The 20,217-nt window shown below is 50.4% G+C and overlaps 4 protein-coding genes across 7 annotated transcripts; all 4 read right to left on the bottom strand.

Annotated features, from left to right (window-relative positions):
* Window positions 1–844: 844 nt before the first annotated feature.
* On the bottom strand, window positions 845–1,758 carry LOC101779500 (pathogenesis-related protein). The gene has a single exon (XM_004970264.3). The coding sequence runs from the start codon at window positions 1,753–1,755 to the stop codon at window positions 1,033–1,035; it is 723 nt and encodes a 240-aa protein (XP_004970321.2). The 5' UTR covers window positions 1,756–1,758; the 3' UTR covers window positions 845–1,032.
* Window positions 1,759–3,163: 1,405 nt separating this feature from the next.
* Window positions 3,164–5,281, bottom strand: LOC101779097 (F-box protein At1g30200). Its single transcript, XM_004970263.2, has 2 exons — window positions 4,904–5,281; window positions 3,164–4,606 (listed from the first exon to the last, which is right to left on the bottom strand). The coding sequence occupies exon 2, from the start codon at window positions 4,458–4,460 to the stop codon at window positions 3,396–3,398; it is 1,065 nt and encodes a 354-aa protein (XP_004970320.1). The 5' UTR covers window positions 4,461–4,606; window positions 4,904–5,281; the 3' UTR covers window positions 3,164–3,395.
* Window positions 5,282–10,914: 5,633 nt separating this feature from the next.
* On the bottom strand, window positions 10,915–13,042 carry LOC101778419 (NDR1/HIN1-like protein 13). 3 transcript variants are annotated; one of them, XM_004970261.2, is made up of 2 exons: window positions 12,764–13,042; window positions 10,915–12,167 (listed from the first exon to the last, which is right to left on the bottom strand). In XM_004970261.2, exon 2 carries the CDS (start codon window positions 12,132–12,134, stop codon window positions 11,250–11,252), a length of 885 nt encoding a protein of 294 aa, XP_004970318.1. In that variant the 5' UTR covers window positions 12,135–12,167; window positions 12,764–13,042; the 3' UTR covers window positions 10,915–11,249. The 3 variants fall into 3 exon arrangements, with proteins under 3 accessions (XP_004970318.1, XP_004970319.1, XP_012701639.1); XM_004970262.3 differs by lacking the exon at window positions 12,764–13,042 and adding an exon at window positions 12,302–12,757; XM_012846185.2 differs by lacking the exon at window positions 12,764–13,042 and having other exon boundaries at window positions 10,915–12,173.
* Window positions 13,043–15,405: 2,363 nt separating this feature from the next.
* On the bottom strand, window positions 15,406–19,598 carry LOC101778024. 2 transcript variants are annotated; one of them, XM_022826601.1, is made up of 3 exons: window positions 19,189–19,598; window positions 16,213–18,384; window positions 15,406–16,124 (listed from the first exon to the last, which is right to left on the bottom strand). In XM_022826601.1, the coding sequence occupies exons 2-3, from the start codon at window positions 18,350–18,352 to the stop codon at window positions 15,547–15,549; spliced, it is 2,718 nt and encodes a 905-aa protein (XP_022682336.1). In that variant the 5' UTR covers window positions 18,353–18,384; window positions 19,189–19,598; the 3' UTR covers window positions 15,406–15,546. The 2 variants fall into 2 exon arrangements, with proteins under 2 accessions (XP_022682336.1, XP_022682337.1); XM_022826602.1 differs by lacking the exon at window positions 19,189–19,598 and adding an exon at window positions 18,511–19,126.
* Between the last annotated feature and the right edge of the window lie 619 nt (window positions 19,599–20,217).

Genomic DNA, 20,217 nt, shown 5'->3' with positions numbered 1-20,217 from the left:
ATACCAAGGCAAATTTTGACTCCAGTGAGGAAGATGATCATGATCCCTGAGGCCCATCCCCCCCCCCCCCCCCCCGGCAAGCAAAATTTACATCAGTCAACGGGTGTTTAGAAAGGGGGGCTAAATTTTAGCCCCTTCTCCAAAACAGGAGGATTAAAATAGGGTTGCTAAACTTTAGCCCCCCATAATCCATTAGTCCCTCCAAATGGTGCTAAAATGGACTAAAAGGGCTAAAAGTGATCCCCAGTTATCTTCTTTCCACCGGTGCCCCCCTCCCCGCACTCTCTCTCTCCGCACCTCTCTCTCCCCGCACACTCCGCCCGGTCCCGCCTCCTCCACCTCGCCATCTCCGCCTCGCCTCGCCCGCCCCGCCACCTCCGCCTCGCCGACTCCGCCGCACTTCGCCTCCGCCTCGCCGGCCACGCCACCGCCACCCGTCCCCGCCACCTCCGCACCCCCTCTCTCTCGGCGCCGCCAGACCCGTCCTTCCCGTCGGTGAGGGAGACGGGGAGGAGGAGTAGGACAGTGGCGGCCGGTCGGATCCTCGCTCCCCATCCTCGCCGCTGCCGCCGGATCCAAGCCCAGGCCGCTGCGCCGGCTCCTCCGCCGCACGCCCAGGAGCTCCATGGTCAAGGTCCACAGTGCCGGTGGTGGTGGTGGACATGCAGGAGGCCGGGATGCGGCTCGTGCACGCACTAAGAAAAGCAGGAGTTGAGGAGGGGTACAGCAGAAGAGGTAAATGAGGGGTAGAAGAGTCTTTTGACAATCAGAGTGCTAAAGTTTAGCCCCCAGCCAAACATCCCAGAGTGCTAAAATTTAGCACCCCTTCCTCCCAAACAAGCAGTGATTTTGGCATTATTTATTAGTTTAAAAGCTCAATTAACATTGGCTGGCCCCTCTAGATTTTTCGTTAAGCTCCGCCACTGCTGCGTCGGCGTTTTGAGCTCATCTCGGTGTCGTGGGATATATAAACACAATAAGTACTTTTATTTACTTATTACTCTCCATGGTCATATCTCCTACGCGGTAAAATCATGGGCAGAGCACGATGTCGTAGTTGGCACCCTGCGGGCAGTTGAAGGTGCTGGTCCGGTCGTCCTTGGCGTAGCTGTATGCGTCCGGGCACAGCCCCTTGAAGAACCTGGAGTAATCCGTCGGCGGGCACTGGTCCTTGTACGGGCCCTGGCAGCAGTAGGTGTCCCCGCCGAACTTCTCGCAGGCGCTGGCGCAACCCCCCGGCACCTTCAGCTCGGCGGGGCACCGCGCGTTGACATCGGCGGCGCAGCTGGGCCCATTGCCGCCGCACTGGAACGACATGGGCACGTTGAAGCCGTCGACGAGGGAGACGTCGATGTAGGCCGGGTCTCCCAGCGTGTACTCGGCCAGCGTCGCGGGGGGCCTCCCGGACACGGCGCACTCCAGCGCGCCGCCGCAGTCGCCCGTCTCGCAGGACCCGCGCCCGGCGCCGTCGAAGGCGCACCCCGTGCGCGCCCACATCCGCGCGCTCGACGTGCCCGCCGGCACCTCCACCGTCCACGTCTTGCCAGGGTCCAGGCGCGCGCCGCCGCCCGGGAGCGCCGCCGGCCACAGTGTGTCCCGGCAGCGGTTGATGACGTTGAAGGTGATCGCGTCCGCCGCGGAGGCCGCGGCGAGGGCGACGGCGAGGAGGAGAACAACGGAGGGCTTGGCCACAGACGCCATTGTTGTTTTGCTAGCGCCAGATGTGTTGTGTGATGTGAGCATGGAGGAGTTCATGTGCTGCTGGGTACGTATTTATAGATGCACGGGACAGGTTGGTGCCATGGCACGGTGCGGTTGCGTGTGGAAAATTTCACAGCGAATTCCACAAGATCATGCGTTCGTGTTTGGCATGGCGTGGATGAGTTGTGCTAAAAGTCCGGTCAACAGGTCTGCGCTCTAGATTATACCCGTATATACATCTCGACGTACGGCAGGGTGTAGAAATGTCTGCAGTTCCTCCAGCGGTGCAAACGGTAATGCGTGCATGGCTTGGCCGCTGGCAGGTGGCAGCGGGCACGGCCAAATCAACGTGTCAGGGCGGCAGTACGCATGGATGGGCTTCGTCCTCAAGACTTTGTGGATACGTACGTAGTCGACCCGACTTTGTGGATCCGGCGGGATCGATGAGAAGATCGCGGTGCTCGGCCGCGGCACATAGTCACGTACGCCGTCAGGTTTGCCGGACACCGGTTCAGTTTTCTTCTCCCAGGCGGAGAATTCCTACGGGGTACCTGTTGATTTCCGTGCACGAGTCAATTCAACGGTCAAGAAGGTGAGGCTGCCGAGACTCACTCGGAAGGCCGGCGTGAACGTGCATGCAGTGTCAGTCAGATGGGCCCCTCTGTGGGCTACTCGTATCGTATGGGCCAAGGCCTATTTGCATGGCTCGTGGCTGAGTGGCCCATGGTGGTGTCCGACACCTTCTCCACGCGGCCTACACGAAGTCTGTATCTAACTTCAGCCAGCCCATTCCATCCTTGATCCTTAACTTCTACCGTAGCTACCACACGGATCAAAGTGCGCGCTGCGCAGCGATGACCACAGCAAGGCCGACAGAGAGAGAACAAGGAAGAAAGGAGGAGCGGAGACGTGAGGCATGGGCTTCCATCGTTCCACCTGGCGCCGAGTGAAGCGCAATGTTGAATCTGCGCGCGCGCTGCAGCGCGCCGCGGCGCGCGACGCGGACGGTGGATCCCACGCGGCCCCGCCATGTGCTGGCCCGCGCCTGTTTATTTTTCTTTTCTTCCTTTCCAATTATTTTTTCTATACTATATAAATATTGTATATACGCATAAGTTTACGCATATAAGTTATGTTATCATGGAAGTTGTACACATAAGTTCTGCACGTTATTGAAGTTGTGTAAAAAATTATATCATAAAATTATGCGTATAAGTTATGATATTTTGAAAATGGAAAGTGCAGAATTTTAAACTTTCCAAAAAGGAAAGTCGGGGGATCGAGCGGCGAGCGCTGACGGCCCTCCTGACGCGCGCGCTGAGTAGCAACCCCCGAGTGAAGAGTGGGCTGGGCACGAGGAAAATAGAAAGAAAACCGGCCCAAGGCCCAAGGGTGTCCGGAGGCATAGCTGACAAAGCTGCACCACATTCCAATCCTCCTTCGGCGCCTACAATTGGGGGAATGGGAACAAAAACACACACTTCATGCTAATCACGTGTTTTCAATAGGCACAGACGGTGTGCTGCCACCGTGCGCAACCGAACATCTCAATTCTCTATGGAGGCTTAGGCGATGTACAATATTCATACGCTAAGATGATACTACTGTACAAAGATCAGACACAGCTAAGATGATACTACATCAGCTAAGAAGCACTGGAACGCAAGATAGCATCTCTGAAGCCCTCCAGAACTCTAGAACCCATTCATATCCAGAAGATAAGTGCGCCTCTTCATCAGTGCCTTCGCAGCAAACCTCAAAGGTCCATCGAACGCGCCTGAAACAAAGGCTTCAGCTTCCTTCCGGCTGCCATGGCCACCACTGCTTCCATCTCCTGCGGGCTTGATGACGAGCAAGGTCGCGCCTTGCAGTGCCAAGCCACCAGGTAGCTCAAGGTACGGAGCATAGTTCAGCTTCATGTTGCACGCGGGCACCTGCGTTCTGTTGGAACATGCCGAGGCTGAGAGCTGGTGCTCCCTGAAATCCTTCAGCTGCTCTGCCCCCATGCACAATGCGCCCTGTCCATCAGCGTCTGCCAAAACTAGGCTTCTCAGTGTTGGATGGTGATTGATGATCGATCGGAGAAGATAATGCCTTGTCGAAGCGGCAATCAAACAGCTGATGGTCCACACAATACGAAGTTTCAGCCCACCATTCGTATAGAAAGATTCAGGCATGCTTCCATTGTCATCCGAAGATGGCTCGTGCTCATTGCCAACAGCCTTGTGATTGAGCAAGGTACCACCCAAGATCACACAATTCTGAAGTGTACTGCCATACTCTGCCCGCCAATTCAGTAGAACCCCCTCCTCGATACCGACATCCCCTGAGGGCAGCTCCACCCGAAGATTGCGAACATCGGAGAAGTTCTTCAGCACTTGAGCAGGTGAATGCTGGGAGAGCTGGGGGAACAGTGGCCTCCCTACGCCGTTCGGATTGCGTATATCATGGAAGGGCTTGGTGATTGCGAACAGCATCAGCTTGAATAAATGTGAGAGGATGTTCTGGGGCTTGGGCGATGAAAGGTTCAGAGCATCATCTGAATCACCATCCACAGTCACAACGCGGTCAATCTTGACACACACATCATGCACAAGGGGAACTAGGCAACTGAACCTCCTGGACACGGCAGAGCAGCGGCCAAGTGAACGCACGTCCTCCAGCTTGTTCAGGATCAGCAGCACAAGTGAATCAGGCAAGCAGTCGAATCGGTCAAACTCCAGGACCGGGTCAGCATGGATTCGAGCCTTGGTATGCATTGCCCAATTCAAAAGTCGTCCTGCTTGCTTCTTCAACTGACTGAAGTACTCTGAAATTGCTACGAAATAGCTGAATCTTCCTTTTAATGTCGAAACTGATCTGAACTAGCTATCAATTCTTCAGGTCTTCGAATTCAATCGGCTTTCTGAAACATGAAGGCAACAAACTACAGTAAACAACCAAGTCGAACGGGGGGAAGTAAGCTGAACTGTACAGAGTAACATGCATAACACAAGTTTGATGTATGACAAACTGAACTAGGCAAAGCAACATCGTATCAAAAGCCGAACGAAAAGCTATCACTAAAATCGCCAGGTAGCACTACTTCTAATAAACAGCAAACAATGCTTGGCGACGACGACAAGCCATCACCCAAAACTGAAACGGGAATTAACTATGACTCGGCAGATAAATCAAAGTAATCCAAGAAGACAAGCAGTACCTTAAGGTCACCACTAACGCAGCTACGGACATCTCAAGAGTCCGGAGTAATGCCCTGCTCGAAGAACCCGATCCTGTCGCCGGAACCCAGCCGGATCCAGCCCCGCCGCACCGATAACCACAGGCGCGCCGGAGACCACTCCGGCAACGGCCGAAATCCGGCGCTTCAGGCTCCGAAACCGTCTGAAAGCTCACCGGCCCGAGCACAACTCAGCTTCGAGGTGCAGCAATCCGCGCTGACCCTCCGAATCGGGAGAGCGGACGGCGAATTCGCGCGAGGAGGGAGGAGGGTTTAGGCAGGAGGAGGAGCAGAGCTGGGGGAATTTTTGCTCTTGGAGTCCTGGCCTTCGGGGACGGTTTCTCTTAGTTTATAGTGCGAGGAGAACCGTGCCGGCCGCTCGACGAGGCTACCAGTGGAGGCGGGGCAGTGGTAGGATTCTCGGGGGAGGTAAAGCGCGGGTCCCGCCACGGCGGAGGTGATTCGTTGGTGCCCCTCCGCGACGGCGTGGCGGCCCCGTGACAGCGTTACGGGGATAAGAAAAAAGGTGGAAGAACCCGGTGCGGTGACCCGGTCGGTCACGCGCGCGGCCACGGCCGCCATTGGCAGATAACCTCCCCTGCGCAATTTGGCAGATGGCCGGAATTTCCTATTGTTTTGTGCATTCCCATCTTCTTCTTTCTTAAACTTTGTAACCCTCGGGAACCCCCTGTACGACAATTCACAAGGGACTCTGATAAAATTCGCAAACTCCCTATGTGGTTTTTCTTTTTAAAGATGATGCTCCCAAGTATGAGTCCATAGGACATTGTTGCTATAGTCACTTTTTAACAAACAACATATACAAAAATATATTTCTTTAAATTAAAGGATCAAGTATTATGAAAACATGTTTTCGTGATGAATCTACCAGCAACAATTTCATATTATTCATCTATAAAAACTTTAAACTATTGATGGTCGGAGTTTAAAATATTTAACTTAGGACACAACCAAATTAACTTAAGTATAATATCAGAGTATTTGATTTCGTTAATCCTTCCGGTAGTTCAGCATTCGTTTATCGAAAAGGTGATGTAAAAGCAAAAACAAATCCTAACGGTGAAAGTTTAAAATGCGTTACATCATGGAGAGTATGTTTTATTTGATGTTTGCTAGTTTAAAAATGAACTAAGCAATGGTCAAATAGTATGGGTTGGAGGGAGTACTACTATTTATAAGCATATATCATCAGTACTCTCTCCGTCCTAAAATAAATGTCCATTTAACTTTCAAATTTTTAATCCTTCAGGTAGTTCGACATTTGTTTATCAAAAAGATGATGTAAAAGCAAAAGCAAATCTTAACAGTGAAAGTTTTAAAGGCTGGATTTAATAATCATGGACAGTATGTAATACTACCTCCATATCGTTTTATTTTACGTTTGCTAGTTCAAAAATGACCTAAGCAACGACAAATAATATGAGTCGGAGGGAGTACTACTATTTAGGGGTGTTTGGTTCCGGGGACTAAAGTTTAGTCCATGTCACATCGAATGTTTAGATACTAATTAGGAGTATTAAATATAGGTTAATTATAAAATTAATTACATAAATGAAGGTTAATTCACGAGATGAATCTATTAAGCTTAATTAATTCATGATTAGCACATATTTACTGTAGCATCACATGGTCAAATCATGAACTAATTAGGTTTAATAGATTCATCTTGCAAACTAGCCTTCATTTATACAATTGGTTTTATAATTAACATATATTTAATACTCCTAATTAGTATCTATACATTCAATTCGATGTGATAGGAACTAAATGTTAGTTCCTGGAACCAAACACCCCTTACTAAGCATAATTATCATCCGTACATGTTTTTCATCTTCTAGGTAACTTTTAGATGCTTTTTTCAGTCTCACAAACATTAATTGTATCATTAACTAACAACTTTCCCATGCATACACACTTTAGAGAAGACTAATTAAGAGTGACTTAATCATTTCATCTACCTTCTTAATTCTTTTGTCCGACTCTAAAACAGCATGCACTAATATATGAATCGGTGCAGCAACCACTAAAGCGGTAAAGCACGCAATCACTATTTAGACATGAAAACACAGGTACTCTGACGTAAACAGCGAGTGATTGCGAGTTAAAGAACGCTAGCTCCCATCACCACAGATGAGACCTGACAAAATCGCAGCAATAACCATGAGTCAAAGCGCCAGGGATGGCCACAACCACACATAATTGACAAGAAGCTCCTTATAGAAATCATGTTAGGATGTGGAATTCCTGTACGTGATGACGCATGATGTTTCGCTAAAGAACACGGAACCCTGTACCATGGCGTGCCACAGGATTGGATATGGTATTCGTAGAATTCGCAGCCATGCTTGCTGTTTTCTCGGACACCTAGTAGAGTAGATGCAAGTCGGCACAAGTGAAATGAAAAGAGAATGTTTCCTATATTTACAGGCCGGTTACCACTTTGCAGTGCTTAAAATCTCTAGTCCAATCGAAGAGGTAAAGCACGCAATCGCCATTTTAGACATGAAAACTAACTACCCTGACGTTAACAACGAGTGACTGCGATTTTAAAAATCGTAGCTCCCATCACTACGGGTGCGACCGGGACAAAACCGCAGCAATAACCACGAGTCATAGCCCCAGGAATGGCCGTAACAGCCAGACAATCGACGTGAACTCCTTAAAAATCCACGGTAGGTTGCCGCTTTCCTGTACGTGACGTACTATTCGATTGGGCATCGATCGCAATCATCAGATCGCTTTGCTCAGGCGGCGTCTAGCAGAGTCGAGGCCGAGGTCGGCAGGGCCCCCGTCCCGAGAAACCACTGGAAAACGCCGCGGGAGCAAGTGAACCACCCGGCGGGCGCGCGCCTAGCTTCCTTCCCCGTCAAAGCGCTGCCGCGTCACCCGCGCTAGAAGCCAGCCGGCCGCAGCAAGCAAGGAAGTACGGCGTTTCTCCCCGCCCCATGGCTTGGCAGGGCGCGGCGGGCTGGGCAGGCGGCACCGCAGGGGTCGCCCTTCCCGTCCGGACCGCGCCAACTGCGGACGCCGCAACTCCGGGGTGGTGGCTCCCGTACCGATACCGTTCGGTCCTGCCTGACCCCTGGCCCTGATGGTGCCGGCGAAAAGCAGCCCGGGAGTGGCACAAGCACGTTCGTGTTTCAGCCCGTCGTGCGCAACTGCCCAGCTGCAAGCTGGGCAATCAAACGAACCCGTCGGGATCCAGCCGAGCAGTCCCATCGGCGTACGACCTGGCGATAGCTCGGAGTAGAGTCATCAGCGCAATGATCCCGTGGCTCATTCGGTCACTCCACAATCCACATGACGCGGTCCCAAATCAGAGACGTTATCCTCTCCTTGGGGCCTTGGCGGCTTGGCGCTCAGCTCAGCCCGGCCCTCAATCAGAATCAGCTCGTTGGGTTGGGTCGATCCCCTGGCACGGTGGCCCAGCATTGCCGCCGAAAACGACCCATGCGCTAACGAACGCGCCGCACGAGCATACGTGTGTCTGCCTGTCCGTCTGTGCGCTCGCCCGCCGCACATGCCGCGGCGCCGCCATTCCAAACGCAAGCGCATGGGCCACGGGGCACGGGCGGTTGATGTCGGAGACGGAGAGGGCCTTCTGTGATCCGAGGCCAGGCGGATCAGGATCGCGCGCGTTCACGCACGACGGCGTCGTCTCGCCCGCCTGCCTACAGCGAATGTTTAATTAGGACTCCTCGCTCGTCGCACGCCTGGCACCGCGACGCGCCACGGTAGCAGACAAGGCTGGTGCGGGCGCTTATCCGAACCGATCTCATGATCTGCACCCTCCTTTCGTTTGCTCCGATCCGATGCCAATTATGCGCCGCATCATCCTGCTGTTTAGGATAACGATGCACGCTGTATGGACTACGTGGAACTGACCAGTTCCTGACGGGCGGGACCATTGGCGAACGGCGAGTAGAGCAAATTTAATAATGCAGCTAGTAAGTGGACTGCAAGGTTTCTCTCAGCCTTTTCCTAGCCCACTCGTATAATGGTTAGTTCTTCACCATTAATACATGGTCCACAAGTCATTCTTACAAAGTTTCTTAGTTCTTGTGGTCAAGTCAGCTGTAAGCTTATAGCCCGCTTCTCCTCTCTCACCTTTTCTTTCTCCTCCATATCAGCATTCAGCCAGCTTACAGCCCCTTATTATACTTGCTCGTAGCCACACTGGTCGCAGGCGTTTGGAATTTGGATCCGCAGGCTCATGTTGCGTGCGAGCATATTTCACCTGTCCTGACGCACAATTTCCATGAAGCACGAAGACGTGCTACGGCGCGTTACAATGCTGCTCTCTCTGAAAGCAAGCAATCTGCTGGTTACTGTTGACGCACGAGCGGGCTACGAAAACCATATACGCTTGCTGGGTCGTTGCGTCTTATTGAAACCTTTGCCGGCTGAAGGTTCACGCGGGAGGCTAATGGCCATATGTGTGTCATGTCGTTGTGAATTGTGATTCGACCGAGCATTTGGTCGAGTTCATGGAGGCGCACCACTGTTGTCGCAGAGTTCAGAAAACTGGGATTCGATATAGAGATATCAACACAGTGCAAAAGTTTTTTCTTCATAAGCAAAAAAACAAAATACTAGCACAGATCACAGTATAAAGTTTGTATGATCAACCGGCCACGACGTTGGCGACACTATCATTAGTTGCCCGGATTTTAAAAGAATTATAAAGTGTTCTAATCGAAGACAAAATTAAGCTCCAGACTATTCCTTTTGCTGCATCGCTAACAATTAATTGATCTGGCTCGGCAGATACAACTGTACTACACTGATATGTGGAGTTGCACGTTTCAAATTTGATCGAAATGTTTCCGTGTTTCAGCGTTCACAAGGCCGTCCGATCGCGTTGCCAGGCAAAGCTACGAACTCCTTTTCTTTATTGGTTATTATTGGGAACTCGCTTTTTTCCTGATATCTTGGATATTGCCTCTGCACTGAATAAGTGAGGGGGTGTTTAGATACGGGTACTAAACTTTAGGAGGGGTCACATCGGATATTCGGATGCTAATTAGGAGGACTAAACATGAGCTAATTATAAAACTAACTGCAGAACCCCTATACTAATTCGCGAGACGAATCTATTAAGCCTAATTAATTCATCATTAGCAAATGGTTACTGTAGCACCACATTGTCAAATCATGGACTAATTAGGCTTAATAGATTCGTCTTGTAGCACCACATTGTCAAATCATAGACTAATTAGGCTTAATAGATTCGTCTCGCGAATTAAACTCCATCTGTATAATTATAATTAGTTTTGTAATTAGACTATATTTAATACTCCTAATTAGTATCCAAACATCCGATGTGACGGGTACTAAAATTTATAGGGGTGTATCAAACACCCCCTGAATATGCTGTTGTCGAATGTCGATCATACGCTTGGGGTCAAGTGAGGTAGCTGGCACGGCGTCACCTGTGATGTTCAAGTTTGTCAGCGACACCGTGACGCGATGTTATGTCAGAGAAACGCGTTCCCTGAGGAGAGCGTCCGCGGTACCGAGTACTGATGGTAGCTGAATGTTCAAGTTTGTCATGCGGCCTGTGTGAGCATTCATGGTTCAGAGTGTTTGTGACTGCAAAGGCAGGACATAGGAGTGCACAAATTATATACGTTTAAAAAAAAAGGAGTACACAAGTTATGTATGTGACATTCTGGACCTCTGGTTGTGTCAAGCAGGCAGGGGCATCCAGCCATCCACGACCTACTCGTGCGTTTCGAATTTTATGAGAAAAAGTGAAAAACCAGTGACAGTTTAGATCATAGGAGCACTGAAAACAAGTCTTTTTTTCCCTTTTTGTAACTGGAGGTTTAAATCAACCGTTAGATGAAGTTGGTAGTTTTAACAAACATTCATGAAAAATGATAATGCTCATCTTGGATATCCAATTATCCATCCAACAGATTTGACTGAACACATATTTCGTTAAGAGAAAAGTAATTACAACAACACCATTTAGAAAGAACCCTCGAAGTGCATCACCTGTCAGTTTTAACGAGAGTGTAGTAACCACTGCAACACATTTCACCAAGGCCTCAACTCAGTTATGACACGTCCACTGCCTGTTTTGAACAGCATAGTTCGGGTTACACAGCAACTGCATGCCAACACGTCTTGAGCAGAATAACAGAGGGTCAAATCAACAGCCCAAACACAATTTCGCAGGATGCACAATACGGATGTTATGATCCGTATTACTCCATCAAACCAACTTACAAACGAGGAGCAAAATTTATCCCGGCACAGCCAAGAAATGCTCTCCTAATGCACTGATGACAAAGCCACTAGCTCAGATGCTCCAGGACAGGAGGCTCACCTTGACGTGGCACGACGTGGACACCACCTTGGCGTCGGCGGCGAACCTGTCGACCGCCACGGTGCAGCGCGCCCGCGCCGGCACGGCCCACGTCTTCACGCTGCCGAGCTGCAGCCGCACGGGCACCTCGACGTCCACGTCGAACGGCACCGACCGGAGCCGCTCCGCCGCGGCCATCTGCCCGCGCACGCTCTGCGAGAACCGTATCCCGGACCCCTTCGCCTTCGCCACCAACACCGTCACGTTCCGGGGCCCCTGGTAGAACGCCGGCCACGCGCCGTCGGCGAGGAGCACGCCGTCGTACGACACGGAGACGCGGCTCTTGCCCCCCTCGTAGTGCACGCCGATCTTTCCGTTGGGGTTGTCGGCGCGCACGGTGGCGTCGAACCCCGGCGAGAACGCGGCAGGAGCAGAGGCGTTCCCGACGCCGGCGAGGCCCGACACGGCGAGCGCCTGGACGGTGTACGCCGGCCGCCTGGGCCTGAAGACGAGGTACATGACGCCAGCGGCCGCGGCGAGGACGACGGCGAGCGCGAGGATCGCGGCGAGCAGGCACGTGCAGACGCGGACGCAGGAGCAGCGGCGGCGGCGCTTGGCGCGGCGGGTGTAGTGCTCGAAGAGGCGCGCGTTCTCGGGCGGCGGGACGCGGAAGACCTTGTCCTTGGGCACCTGCACCACGTACTCGCCGGGCTTCGCCGCCGGCGGCTGCTGCGGAACGGGCTTCTCGAAGTGGAAGCTGTAGAGCGGGCTGGAGGAAGGGTCGGAGGATGGCGCGGACACCGACTGGTTCATCTCGCCGGAGAAGTCGGAGCTGGACGCCGCCGGGTGGACGCGGCCGTGCCCATTCCCGTGCATCATGGGTTGCTCCTCGAGGCGCTCGTCGGAATCAATCTGCATGCACCGGCGCGCGGGATTATAAAGACGTATTGATTGTTCATGAACGGTGTGAATCATAGACTCCTACAAATAAATTCATAATTATACAGGGTGTGACTCGGTTTTTCTGAAAAAGATTTAAAGGATACCGTGTTTTTTTTCCTAAGAGCATTGAGAATGCCGTGTACTGCTTCGGAAAATCAAGTGCGGTGTGCTCTTGGAAGTCCTTGGTTGCTTCCAAACAAAATTAATCCCCCCAAATAGTCAAATATTGAATCGCTCCTTATTTTTGAAAAGGAAAGGTATTAGCTCAAAATGAAGAAAAGGAAATCGAGAGCAGAAGCCCGGATAAACTCTTCGAAATGAACAACGGCCTGTTGCCATTCCGCCTTTGGACGATCTTTCCACATCGGAAGAGAACCGCCAGCAGCTATGGAACAAAACTGGCATAACCCTCGATCAGAAAACCCAGCATTTCAATCACGAGCAGAGGATTTGTGGTAGGACAAAATTGACCCAGTTCTACTTCTGGCCCCCAACAAAACCTGTGCTCATCGCGCGCAAATGCAGCGGCGAATCAATCGAAAGATGAGTTCGAGATGGAGACGTACCTTGCCTAGCTGGTGGCTGCTAGTGCTCGTGGTTGGCGATGCTTCTTCTTGATGTCAAGATGTGTTCGGTTTCTTGGGGGATTTCAGAGTGACGACGCGGCCGGCGTCGACCGGGGAGGCGGTGGACGTGCGAGGCAGTAGAGCTGAATAGCTGGAGCTGAGCTGACGGGGGACTCGGGGAGAGACGGGAGAGGCGGCAAGGTCTCGGGGCGGAGGGGTTTTATACGGATACGGTGGCGTGGGCGCGGAGGCCCAGGCGACGCGATCGGGTGGCGTCCAGGGGTAGAACAGTTGAAACCGTGTCGCGGCGTGGCGCGGCCGTGGGTCTGTGGAAAACGAAGGAACCGGCTTGGACTGATCTGATCCGGGGGCTCCGGGCAGGCACTGGGGCTTGGTGCACGGCAAGGCAGCGCGTGTTCACAAGTCGCGTCGAGTCCCCCTCGTATCCCGTGAATCCGTGATCCTGGCTTTCGCAGCGAACCGTGGGCCATTGCACGCTTATCCGTTTCAGTGCAACGCGGTAACTGAACGGATCCTTCACGGTGAAGGTTCGTCCCAAGGTGCCACAGCATGAGCTGCATGGCTGGCGACTGCTAGTCTGCTACTCCTACTACCAACGTTGTTGCAAGCTGTAGCGCCTACTCGTTGTCGTTGCCAAGCATTTGGGCGGCGGCGGCGACCGGCCAGCTGGTGCACAGCCCAGAACGCGCCTGACAGTGGACCACGCAGGTTCAGCACACGTAACCAGGTGATGGGCTGGCCTCGTTCATGCTCCAGTTAACAGCTTTAGTCAAACTTCGGGGAGCTGATTGCAGTCAAATGCTCCTGCTACGATTCAGGTCAGGGTGCCCCAGGCCAGGAATGTTCGCACCAGCGACCAAGGCCCGAGTAATGCGCCCCACTCTCGCGCGGCCGGCAGCACGGAGCAAGCCTTCGCCCGCACGTCTACGGATAGTGCTAGTCCACACTGCCAATCCAGAGATAAACCAGTTTAATTATTCTGTCAAGGCTCAAAGATAATGCCCACGCAACAAAAGAATGCTTCGATAGCGATCCTGTAAGATATTAAACTCGTGTCAAACAAGATTTTCTTGAGAGACACGGACGCTCTGTCGAGTTTTCTTTTTTTTGATACTTGACGCTCTGTCGAGTTGCAGCAGGGTTCTGAGCGTACTGTCCATGACCATGAGGTATAGTAGCAGACAAATATGCAGATGGAATGCTGTGACCCTGAAGATCTATACACTGTAAGAACAGCAGCAGTCTGAGAGACTCAAATCGAAGGTGAACAGATGCTTTTGTAATTCTTCTGTTGCCATCTCCACCAGTTTCAATCAAATAGTACAACAGAAACTCAACCACATGGTACAAACACATTGTTGTATCTCCCTATCACCAAACCGAAGTGTCTGGGCAAAACTTGTACACCTCTTCAAATTACAGCCAAAGGAGGGGGGAATCAAACTAAAACAAACCCGCCAAAACCTTGAAAGAGAAAAAGAAAGTTAAAACAAACACATTCATTCACACAAAAAAATCTACATCAAAACTTTGTATTTTGGGTATTGTGAAGTATATGCACAGTGGCAGTGGCAGTGGCAGGCTCCTGATGCTAAACAAGAGCGCTCCATCAATACTTGGCAGCTCCTTCGCACTTCAAGGAAGGAGCATTTTTGTCTCGAACTTGGTAATATATCTGATGGCATTCTATTTTTTCCATTTCAGTCAACTCGGTAGCATTCACTGATGTTCATTTTCCTCTCCTCTTTCACGATAATCCTCTGACTCCACCGCTTGTGCAGTACTCTTGGCACTGCTATCAGAGACCTTACTGAACACTGCATCAATGTCATCGTGAGTCTTTGCCTCATTAGAAACCATATTGCTTTTACTCTCCACAGCTAAAGCATCCCCAGCATCTCCAACATTATGTGGACTTTCGGGATGCAATGCTTCAGTAAGTGCATCCTGCTTTGTGGATTCTGCAGACCTATTCACAACAGAATCACAGTGCTCCTTGAAAGCAGCATGAATGTCATCCACAGATTTTGCATCAATGACATGGAGCTCTCCACTCTCTTTGGGCTCCGAATCAACATTAACACCTGAGGTGTGTAAAATTTCAGTGTCCATGGTGGGCTCAGAAACCACACCATCACTAACTAGTTTAAAGGCAGTCTCAATATCCTCCAGAGATTTCGCATCTAGAATCGTCATCTCAGGATTGGTTGTAGTTGTCACTAACTCATTTGTAGCGATCTCCGGTTCACTTGATGCAGCTGCTAAGATTGCTGCTGATGGTGTATCATCAGAAGGCACTTCTGACTCATTGCATGGTGGCTTCAACTCCATGTTTATTGCTTCAGATGGGCTTGCTTCAAGGATCCGTCTCCGAGGATTGTAGACAGTCTGCTCAGGGTCACCATGAGATGCTCCAAAAGACCAACTAAATTCAGGGCCATTTAGGTCATCAACCACTGGAGACTGCTCCCTGGAGTCTTCAGCACTGGGTTCCGACATGGTCAAGCTGACATTGTCAGAAGTCTGAGGGCTAATCATGGAATCTGCAGCAACACCATTGGTCAGGTTTTCATCATGGGAACCCTGATCTGGAACCCGCTGATCCAGTCTCATTGGTTCTACTCCAAAGTCTCCCACTGTGTCCAATTCAGACAGGAAACTTTCATCAATTCCACTTTCTTCCATAGGCTCGGGATAGATTTTACCAGCCTCGTCATCAGAATCAAGTAGATATCCTACAGTTGTTTCGTCGTTCATGTCACCTATATCCACCTTGTTTGGTTCAGCAGCCATGGAACAAAGGGATTCAAGACTTCTGCATGTTCAATTGATGGAGACTGGATGGCATCACTAGCTCGAGGATATGAGGAAACAGAGCTCAGACTTTTGTCAAATCCAACATCAAAGTGTTCTTCAATTACATGCAAGCCAGTCAAGGAAGCATCTGATTCAGTAAATATTGCTGTTTCATGCTTTTCTTGCATGCTGAAGTTCTCAACAACTCTCTCCTCAGGGATAGGGTGCAGATCCCTAGATATGACTGGCAATGTTTCTGTGACAAGTTCAGAAGGCAGCTCCACAGACCCATGAATCAGGTTATCCAATGGCATTTCATTGTTTGAATAGGACATGAGATCAACATTTCCATCTTTCTCAGCTGTATTGCTTGCACCAAGTACAACTGTATTTGAGCTTGATGCCACATCAGTGTCAAGGTACTTCGGAAGGTCCCTGGAATGTGATTCACCCTCCACAGTTGGCCTGGAGGATGAAATCCATTCTGAGCATTTCTCTTCTGTGTTAAGTTGGAAAGAAGGTTTAGCACCAAGGATGCTGTCACCTGCATAACGGGAGGTTGTTCAAATAAAAATTTGAAAAAAACAAGTATTGAGCTATTAGTATAAAGTAGTCCAATCAAACTTGCTTACCATCTCCATCTTCCCAGCTAAGCAAGTCAGGAACTGGATGAAATGGCATCTTGGAATAATCTTCTTCATGACCCTTTCCTTTCGTTGAGGCAAGATGTGCTTCCCTTTCTTGCGATCTTTCAAAGACAAAATGATGTAAAGCAATCTCACGGTCATCGATGTCACTGTTGTCTAGTTCAACATCTATGGAGTTGATTCCATCTGAGCAGTCACTTCCAACATCCGCAAGGTCACTATCCTGTCTCACAAGAGCAGGTGACTCGTGTTCCATGTGTAAATCCTTTTCATCATGGTCCTTGTGATCCTCCTGATCAGCAACTGAAGAAGCCACATCAGATTCAGTTACAGAGCTCAATTTAGACTCACTCTTATCGCTGAACTGTCTTTGGAAATTGCTCGCATTCCATTCCACAGTTTCAGGGACAAAATATGGCCTGAGTCTAGAAAAACACCTCTCCTGGATTGCATCCGTCCTTCCAAAGTTGAAGCTTTCGTGCCTTCTGAAGATCATGTCACGACGAGGTGACGTCCCAGATTCTCCAGCATTTAAATTATCATGCACAGGGACACCACTGTCCTGAGGCTGTTCAAGGGGAAGATCAAATGGGTTTTTCCGTGCATGCAGAATTGAGGGAGCTGAGCCAGGAATTGCTGCTTCTTCAGAATCATAAGGAAGATCAAAAGGGTTCCTTCTTGGCACTGCAATAGGAGGTACTTGTGCACGGAAGCGTGACAAATCATCTAAACTCCTACCACCATTACTGTCGACATCAATCAGGTTATTGTCGATTTCAAATCTTATGCTCTTCCTTGATCTCCGCCTAGCCATCAAAATTTCCAACCTGCGGTTCCTTTCCATCTCAGAATACCCAAGATCCATCAGATTCTTTTCATCATCAGCTGTCCAAAGAAATGCAGCTTCTCTCCCATCATCCTTCTTCCCCTCCACATTATCTTTAGCATCATTGTCACCACCCTCATCGTTACTATCATCATCAATTTGATGATCCTCTGAGGCATGAGAATCAGTGTCAGAATCATCCTTGGGAATGGGATCAGGACGAGCAGAATCAGCACCCAAAAGTGGGTCAATCTCATCAAGAACTGGAGCAATGTCAGTCATAGAAGCATCCGGAGAAGAACTCTCAGCCCCATCAGAGTCAAAACCAGATGAACCATCCTGACTGCTAACTCTTGCCCATGGTGAGCCAAGAGAGGAATCAAGCAAGTTGTCCTCAACAGCATTGCTAGTATCAACATTAAGCCTGTCAGTCTTTTCCCATTGGTGAATAGAAATAGAAAAGGCTGATTTACTAGTTCCAGCAAGCTCTTCAGTTTGGTTCTTCTCAGAGACATCTCGCTCTTTGCTAGCTGCTGCTGTAACTCTATCCTGATTCAGATTTTCTTCCATGTCAACATGTTTATGAGCATTCTCACTGGATGAAAACAAACCAAAGGATGTATCTTTGTCATTCAGAACACTTAGATGGGCAACATCAAATAAGCTAGTCTGCCCATCAGCCCTATCTTGTATGAAAAATGAACCTTCTGGTTCTCTTTTCTTATTAAAGATCAAGTCCTCCCTGATCACAGACTCTTGGCGAAGATTGACCATAGAAGGAAATGGTGTTAGTGTTCTAGGTATGTTTCGCAGGTCACCTCTCTCATCTTCTTCATCAGCTTTCCTCAAAAGAGGGACATCATCATCCAGATCAATATGCTCACTAGCCCTCTCTCCGAAGGAAACTGTCTGAATTCCCCTCTCTTTGAAGTTTGATGTATCCTCCCTAAATTCAGGCACTGAAAGTCTCTGATTTGCTTCAAAGTGAATATCACTGGACGAATTTCCAACCTTGAAAGCTGAGATTTCTGGAGTGCCCTTGTGATCTTCACTAGCCTCGGGTAGATTAATTTCACCATAACTCAATAGAGCTCCGAGAAGAATAGTAGTACATATAATTACAGGTGAAGAAGAAAGTAGGAACGCAAAGAACCCTGGTGAAGATCTATACAATAAATAGAGCAAAACACCAAAACCGAAGAGGATTGGGTGTTCAGAAACAAATCTATAGCCCTTTCTAATAGACAACCTCAAAACTTTCTTGATACATAGAGCTGCTTGTTTTGCCTCAAGGGCCATGTCATGTAAACCCCTTAGCCTCCAACACAAACCTACCACAATCATAATGAAAAAGAAGTTGTTAGTTGAGTAGAACAAAGTGGCTGTGTTTCGATTAATTGATAGATACAAAGGAACTTGGAAGCTATGCTAATTTAATAAACCCAAGTTTAAATTACCCTGCAAGTTAAAACCAAGCTGATTCAGGCTCTCTTTTTTTCTCCAAGAGTTAACGCAGATGGTCACTATTCATTTGATCTAATGAAACTAATCACATCTCAAAAGTTAACGCAGATGCTCACTATTCATTTGATCTAATGAAACTAGTCACACACGTTTGCTATCCACCACCCTCACAAATAGATCCACAGAGACTCATCAAACAGGAACAGCCGAACAGGAATAGCCCAGCACAAGCATAAGGCATGTCCACCGCAATTAGCTCGCACTTGTTGACAGAACAGCACAAGTCAGACCTTGAATTTACAGGCTGATTACTAGATCACTGTCGGCAAAACAGCACAAGTCCAGCCTTGCAAACTGATCACCAGATCATCAGCGATGATCTGGTATTCTGGTGATCATCGCTGATAGCTTCATATTCTGAGATCAAAACCTAATCCCCAATCCGAGGGCGAGGGGTAAAGAAACCCGATCTTGGCCCTCAAACAGCCGAGACATCGCCACCTTCACCGCCGATCAAGCAAGGGGCAAACAGATCTTCACTGCCGACAACTCAGCACCATGGCCCAAATCCCCAAATCAGCGAAGCGAGATCGACTAACCCATGGTCCATCCCAGGCTCATCAACTACAACCCACCAGTTGAATCAGATTGTAACAAGGAGCGTAACGTACCTTTCAGGAAGCTCGGCAGCAGCCAGCAGCTGCGAGCGGAAGCCGGAGAAAACTCCAAGAAGGAGCGGAAGAAACGGACAACCGGAGCCCTGTGGCGACGTACAGCGACCCGGCGCCGGCAGCTGAGGCAGGAACGGAAGCGAGGGCCGGGTCAAGGAGAGCAAGGGATCGCCCCCGAGGTCAAAGCCAGCCAGCAGCAGGTGGCGTATGCGCGAAACGTGCGCGCGTATCCGTGCGGCGGGATACTAGAGAAGCAGCAGCAGGCGGACAGGGAGGTCAGGGAGTAGTGGGGGCCTTGGACTACCGCCCCGCCACTTTCGGCTGCGGTCGCGGCGGGACGGGGTGGGCGGCGGCGGCGATGGCGATGGTGATCGCCCGAAGAGGGGAGAGAAGAGGGGGGGTGGGAAAGGGAAAGCGGCGGCAGTAGCAGCAGCAGAAAGCGGGGGGCGGGGGAGTGGTGGGCCCCGCTATTGCGTCTGCGTTGGCACAGTTGTCGCGCGGGTGGCTTCCGCGCTTCGCCGCTCGGGCCCCGGGGCGACGGTGACGGTTCCGTGCGGCTGACGGTGGTGGCCCTCTGGCACGCGGGGCCCAGCGACAGAGTCACAGAAGGTGGGCCAGGGTAGGGCCCACTGCCTGCGCGGGGCGCCGAGGAGCGATGAGACACCACGACAGCGGTGAGAATTTTCGGTGGTGCGCTGGCGCAGGCTCCCGCTGTCGGAGGCCGGCGGCAAGGTCACTGTGCTTCGCATCTCGCGATCTCGCTCGCTTTAGCGGCACTGCACACCGCACAGCGACAGATGCCGGGTATGGTTGCCTGAATCAGCTGCTGCTGGCGGACAAATCTGCCCGGCAAAGTGGCACCTCCAGTTGTGCTTAAGCCAAGCATTGTACTGCACGTCGATTCCAAAAAAAAAATTGTTTGAATTCATCATCCATACGTGACGTACTGGTTGGTAGTCACTAGTCAGGAAATCTCGTGGCCCTGCTTTCATGGCCGTAAGGGTTGAATCAGTCTGAACGGCCGGTGGT

Source organism: Setaria italica, chromosome V (genome assembly GCF_000263155.2).
Source record: "Setaria italica strain Yugu1 chromosome V, Setaria_italica_v2.0, whole genome shotgun sequence".
Classification (NCBI taxonomy): Eukaryota; Viridiplantae; Streptophyta; class Magnoliopsida; order Poales; family Poaceae; genus Setaria; species Setaria italica.
This window is presented reverse-complemented; position numbering and strand designations above follow the sequence as displayed.